The 7,344-nt window shown below is 30.4% G+C and overlaps 1 protein-coding gene across 1 annotated transcript; it reads left to right on the top strand.

Moving 5' to 3' along the window:
* Window positions 1–1,703: 1,703 nt before the first annotated feature.
* On the top strand, window positions 1,704–7,098 carry LOC111083926 (germinal-center associated nuclear protein-like; the record flags this gene model as incomplete). The annotated part of the gene is made up of 6 exons (XM_022380672.1): window positions 1,704–1,837; window positions 3,526–3,542; window positions 3,800–4,002; window positions 4,240–4,336; window positions 6,291–6,488; window positions 7,009–7,098. Coding segments are annotated over exons 1-6 (739 nt in total), but the record flags the coding sequence as incomplete, so codon positions are not given.
* Window positions 7,099–7,344: the final 246 nt, after the last annotated feature.

Raw genomic sequence — 7,344 nt, 5'->3', positions numbered from 1 at the left:
CTATTAAAACCACTTCTTCCTTGCACACAACTAACAAACATAACTGTTACTTATTGATTAAAACATTCAGTACCCAAGTGTTCAACAAACTAACCTTTCTAATGGCTCTGGTCCGATTCCAGATAAAGTCATACCACTCTCCAGGAGATGTAGTCTTGTCATTTAATTAAACTAACAGTTTTAAACTTAACATAGTAACCTAAGACTGAAGAGAACATAACTGGAGTTTTCTTTTAAATGCCTCCTGAGTTCTAGGTTTCCTTTCTATACTCAATGTGCATGTTTATAAGATAGGGACTGTGTATATATATTTTTTGCCAAGATCAGACTCGGGATCTATTTCTTCATTTTATCCATGTATGGTTTTTGAGTGTTTGTCTGTGTACACAGTCTAGATAGATATGTTGGGATACGTAAACCATATTTTTAAAAATGTTGACATGAGCTATAGTTTGATTTTGTCACTTTGTAATTACATGTCTTTAGATCATTTCTTAACCAGATTATGAAATAAATTTTAAAAAATAACGAATAAATTTAAATACTTCATTTGAAATGATAATTGCAATAATCTGTAGCTCCAATATGTAGAGGGTTGTGAATAATGCGATATGCTGTATCTTGATTGGCTGGCTGTCAACGAGATGTTAGTTAAAGTGAGTAAGATGGTTGAAGATACTCGGAAGTGAATGTAAGTTACCTAGACACCCAAAAGTGTAGATCCTTGGATGCATGCCAAATATTTTTACGAACAATTTAGAAAGAGATTTAGTGCTTATTTAGTGCAAGTAACATTTTATCGAAAACGAAATGTTATTTATTATAAATATCCTTTTAAGTAAGGCAAACATTAGTAATTATTAACTGCTATGAAGATCGGTTTTATTCCTCTTAAACTGTTATTTCGATATTAGGCCTAAGTAATGAATTTTATTGTTTGAATGGAGTTTGTATTTCTGTATTTAACATATTAGGTTGAAAATAAGAGGGTCCAAGGTTTGAGAAATAATAACACTAAACAAATTAGAAAATTCACAGTTAATCCTTTTAATCAATTACAAGACCCTAATAAAGCCCCTTTGGCAGCAGATGCTATTAGCTGGCAACCTGTCATCTACTAAATATTTGGAATGGTTACACTCGAACTTTAGGGTTTTCTCACCTAATCACTTATTCCATATTTGCATAAGGTCCTATTCAGGTTGAAAATTCTATTTCTGCCACTAATTGGTTTCAAAATACAGTAAAATTAGAATACATAGGAATATTTCAGCTATTTGATGATAAGATAAAGATTGAAGTAACATGAGTTATAAGCTTATTTCAACTTTTACCAGCGTTTCATTATATGACAAGAATACTATTCTAGCTCATGTGATGCTGGAAATGATATATCATAATGTTAAATATTTTACGTGAGTTAAAAATTCTGTGTGTTAGAAACTTAGTAAAAAACTTTTAAATCTCAGTTACTGCTTGAGGTGTAATGTTATTTATCATGAAGCTCCATTTTGTAAGATTTCTTAAGTGTATCAGTAACCAGTATAAAAACAGATATATCTATTTACAAAAGTGTAATATTTTCTGTTATCTTTTCAATAATCGTGTTATAACTGAAGTACATGTTTAATACATGAACATAAAAAAGAATTATACAATGTATTAACCGCTGTAATTGTTTGAAGCATGGAGAAAGTGGTAGTATGGACCAGAGTGCTATGGTGAAGGAGTACAGTCGATCGTCTGCCGATCAAGAAGAACCTCTTTCACATGAGCTCAGACCACCAAAAGTTTTGAACATGACCATGGATTATTTGTTATGCAATGTCATGGATAGGTAAACTAACAGTTTTAAACTTAACATAATAAATTAACAGTTTTAAACTTAACATAGTAAACTAACAGTTTTAAACTTAACATAATAAACTAACAGTTTTAAACTTAACATAGTAAACTAACAGTTTTAAACTTAACATAATAAACTAACAGTTTTAAACTTAATACAGAACAGTTTTAAACTTAACACAGTAAACTAACAGTTTTAAACTTAACACAGTAAAATAACAACTTTAAACATAACATAGTAAAATAACAGTCTTAAACTTAATACAGTAAACTAACAGTTTTAAACTTAACACAGTAAAATAACAACTTTAAAAATAACATAGTAAAATAACAGTCTTAAACTTAATAGAGAACAGTTTTAAACTTAACACAATGTGTTAAGTTTAAAACTGTTAATTTACTATGTTAAGTTTAAAACTCTTAATTTACTATCCAAGTCAGCGTGATGAGACCTGGTCTTGGGTGAAAGGCCTTGTCAGTACTGGATACGGCACCTCTGTCATATCCAAGTCAGCGTGATGAGACCTGGTCTTGGGTGAAAGGCCTTGTCAGTACTGGATACAGCAGATGTAGCATGATTGAAATATTATAACATATTCTTCTTACTTTCACTCACATTTGGTTACCAAATCCCTATTAACAAGATTTAAAAAAATAAAAGTACCAACAGTATTATAGTCATTAATCCCACTAACTACCAGAAGACCCTCTGTTTACACATTTAAAATTAGTGATTTCTTTTATCAGCTCATTGAACAGAGTGTTGTAACATGCAAAAAACATAAACTTACTTAATATGATGTAGACCTTAATGCCATAAAAACAAGTTAAGGGTTAAGGAATACTGGGAAAATTTAAAGCACAAACATATCATGTGGTATTTTTTCCACTTCCTTTTTTTTATTAAAACTACTTCCTTTGTAATTCTGTCTCTAAGTTTTTGTATTTACTTTTGTCCAATTTATTTTGTCAACACAGTTCCTGCTTGCTACTAGAAATGTTAACTAAAGCTGTTGTGAGAATCTGTTTATTTTAAATTTACAGAACATCAAAAGCAGTCCGACATTGCCACGGCCCAGGCTATTGTTGGAACTTGCCCGGATATGTGCCCCGAGAAGGAACGATACAACCGAGCTAGCAAAATGAGATTGTCCATATTTGAAGTTAAGTCACAGTGCAAAGTAAGTTTAAACTTAACATAGTAAACCAACAGTTTTAAACTTAACATATGACAGAGGTGCCGTATCCAGTACTGACAAGGCCTTTCACCCAAGACCAAGTCTCATCATTCTGACTTGGATATGACAGAGATGCCATATCCAGTACCAAAGTTATTGACATAAATTCAAGAAATAGTAGTTCAATAAAATTTTGAATGCGAGTCAAAAAACACGATGACATGACCTTTCAGCCTTTCACCCGCGACCCGTCTGGAAAGGGTTAAGGGAGAAGGGATTTGTCTAGCTGTGATTTACAAAGATGCTATAAACACCATACATATAATATACTCTCCACTACTATAAACACCATACTTATACACTCCACTACTATAAACACTATACATATAGTATACACTCCACTACTATAAACACCATACATATAATATACACTCCACTACTATAAACACCATACATGTAATATACACTCCATTACTAAATGAAGCCTATGCTTATTATTTAGATTTGCCCTTGTCCAAGGTTACTGATAATTGGCAGAATTTTCTCATATAATTCAGTGATGAGTGGTAACTTGAATGATAGGTTAGGCCTCACATTTATTTTTTAGTAAACGACAATGTTAACATATAGTTAGTAAACAGAAATTAGTTGTTGCATTACTCTGTTGTTTACCACCGAGATTATAACATGGAAGTATCAAACAGTAGAAGCTATTGGGAAGTTTCATTTCATATCAGTAAGATTGTGTGGTAATATTTCATTTTTGTTAAAAGCAGAATTGAAAACTCCAAAAAGAGAAGAACGCCGTATAGCTTCACCCGAAGAGATTCGAAACATTACTTCAATTATTTGCAAAGGTATTTCGGAGGAAATAAACAAAAAACAGATTTTACAGGAACATTTTTCCAAGTTTGGAAAAGTTCGTCGGATAACCTGTGGTCCACAAAAGAATTATGCTGTGATTTATTTTTATGATCACGTAAGTCTAGTCATTTACTTAAGTATATTTGGACAAATAATTTATTAGTTGTTTACTATTTTAATGATATGTACAACTTGAAGCAGAATTTTTTGGAACACATAATCACCGTTACCTTATAGTGATTGGTTGTTATTATGTTTTGGATTAAAGCTCTTTCAAAGGATTGTGTTTGTTTTATCATGCATGAGACACCAGTTGTTTGAATAAAATAATATGCTTACTTGATGGTTTTAGGAATCAGCTAAAGCTGCTCGAGAAAAAGGATCTTTAATCAAATCGGGCTACCCACCATTGGAAATATTTTGGAGTGCTGTACAAAAGAGACGAAATAGTAAGTACTCGTTTTATGGTATTAAAATATAAGACTTACGTGCTGTGAAATATTGCTTTGTTGAAACAACTTTTCTAACAAGTAATAAATACACTCCTTTACATGTTGCTAGCTTACTTTGATCAGAAGTTAACATTAGTTCACATAAAACCTATTTATATTTAACTAAAACTTAGAAGGACATGTTTTTAATATGTTCTTTATTATCCATTAACCCTTTCAAGACGTGTCGTGGGTGAAAGGTCATTTCATCTCATTTGTTGACTCGCATTAAGAATTTTATTGAACTACTATTTCATGAATTTATGTCAATAACTTTGGTATCAAACTGTAGATTATAATACATTATTTAATTTCTTAATTTAAAAGTAAATATTAGAAACACAGATAAACATTGATTTTTGTGTGTCACGTGGTATGTTAATTGCAGCACTGGTTCAAATTAGATGTTTGTGATGTCAAAATACTAAGTTTATAGTTTTGTACAAATTAGAAACTCAAATTACCAATATTGACAAGCTAGAATATAAAATAATAACATCTTATCTTTTCTGTTTACTAAGATATTGCTCATGTAATAAATCAAACACAGTAGCACCACACCCACCTCTTTCCATTTTTTGGAAATGCTCCCTTATGTACACTTACTTCTATATATGACATGAATAACCAATCGATAGCACAGAATGTCCCCCTAGTGGCTTTCTCAGTCATTTTAATGGGCTTGGATGCCATTTCTTTCTTTTGAACCAATATTTCAAGGAAGTAGGGTGTGTCTTTAGTCTGCTAGAAATTTCATATTTTTTTAGACTAAAATAGGTCTTAGTTACTAAGCTTGTTAAATTATAGTGGAATTCTATGATATTGATGTTCTAATTTATGATTTTTTTTAGTTATTCAAATGTATAAATAAAACCTAAAAAAATTATTTTGTTTCATATCTTCTACATGCAAAACTTTTAAAGGCTTAGCAACCGATGTCAAGCAAAGGTTGTAACTTGAAGAGATAATTGTTTGCTTTACTTCTTTATTTACTGTTCTATGTTTTAAGAAAACTAAGTTTCAGAACTAATTTCAAAATAGCAATAATCTATATACATGCACCATGTTTGATAAAAATAATGAAACATAACTCGTGTGTGTCTGTTTAACATGTCATGTGGTTAGTATGTCCTTGAGTGATTATTAATAACTTCTGAACATAACTAAATCTAAAAATGGCTTAGAACAGTGTATGTTGACTGAAGAAAAATATACACTAAACATATATTAAAGCAACAGATGCAATGTTGAAAAACATATTGTTTATTTTAGGCATTATGGGATATGTTTAGAAATTATTTTTTGTAGTTGTATGTGTTTTGTGGGAGTTAGAGTCATTTACGTAAGTAAGTGTCAAGTACTGGAAAATGGTGGACATTGAATAAACTCTTAATTATTTAATCACTTCAGTAGGCTTGCAACCAAGACCTTAAATGTAAAGTAGTTAAATTTTATTTGTTGGATTATTAGTTATCTTTCTTTTCTGTTTAAACAGGTATGATTTATTAAATAATCTTTAAAATCTATGTCTAGTATACTGTTTCATTTTGTACATGTCTCAATTAATAAAGAACTTGTTGCAGAAGTGTAAATTATCTTTATTTTAATTTTTTTTTTTTATTTTGACAATAGATGCTGATATTTTTCTCTGATAAACCTGCAAAACCTTTTAAACATAATTATTTATTGTAATGATAATATTAGTGTAACCATGAAAATCTTGCAACAACAAAAAAAAGATTTAAATAAAATTTTATATTCTTCCATGTTTGTCTGAAATAAAAAGACATGTATATTTCATAGATATATGCTATAACACTCTTGCAAATAGTCTGAGTTAAAAAACTTTCATTTTTTAAATATACCTAAAATGAACTGAACATGAATCAACGTGCTATTTTGATTGGTTTAGGTTCTCCGAGAGATTCTTCTAGTGTTTCTGAGGAGCTTAAAGCTATGGAAGGAAGTTTACAGGAGCCCAAGTTGTTGGAGAGGCCCAAGATTAAAACCCATACCCAAGTAAAACAACAACGAGCACAGAAGGCTGTGAAACGCTCTTCTCATACTGTTAGAGAACAAGAGGCGGGCAGCGTTAGTTCAGAAGCTCTATGTTAGTACTTAGCATATTAAAAAAACATGAATAACAAAAAACTTCCAGTAAAGTATTCTTTGCTAGAAAAATAATGTAATATTTGTACAGGAGTTCCACTTTCGTGCACCTAATGACAACAAGAGTGTCTGTTTTGTTTTGTTTCCAGAGTTTCAAGCAGGATACTCAAAAATAGGAATATAACTTAAGATGTCTAGTGTAAGAAGCATAATCTTTGGTATGAGATTCTAAAACTCTGGTGTAATTTAGTGATATTATTGGTGTTTACGTGCAATCTTAATGATGTATTACAATTTTTAGATGTACAAATGTAGAACATGACTTGGAAATATCCATTGGACATTAATCACTTTGTAACAAGTTAAAAATAACGTTATATAAAAAATTGATAGACACTATAGTAGGGAATAAGGTTTTAAATATTTTAGAAGCTGGTTTTCATTTTTTATTATGACTGAATTATATATTATTTATTTTTTTCTAAAACCAATTATATCTTTTTGTGTGTCATTATTTTCAGATAATGTTTCAGCACTTATGTCGTCTCCTGCTGTTTCTAGTCAGGATAAATACAAGATTTTAGATGCCAGGGACAAAATGATTAGACTGAGTAAGTGTGTGATTTTATTCTTTATATTTCTATGTTTGTTAGAAAACTGTGTTTAATTGATTATTTTATAATATACACTCCACTACTATAATATACACTCCACTACTATAAACACCATACACTGCAATAATAGAGGTTTGAGGATCTAGTATGTAAGGGGACAAGTGTAAGTAATAACCAAGTAATCGTTACCTAATCTACTATAAACACCACACACATAATATACACTATACTACCACACAGTAT

Source organism: Limulus polyphemus, unplaced genomic scaffold (assembly GCF_000517525.1).
Source record: "Limulus polyphemus unplaced genomic scaffold, Limulus_polyphemus-2.1.2 Scaffold12194, whole genome shotgun sequence".
Taxonomy (NCBI): Eukaryota; Metazoa; Arthropoda; class Merostomata; order Xiphosura; family Limulidae; genus Limulus; species Limulus polyphemus.
Note: the sequence above shows the minus strand (reverse complement) of the source record. Positions and strands in the feature narration are given on the sequence as shown.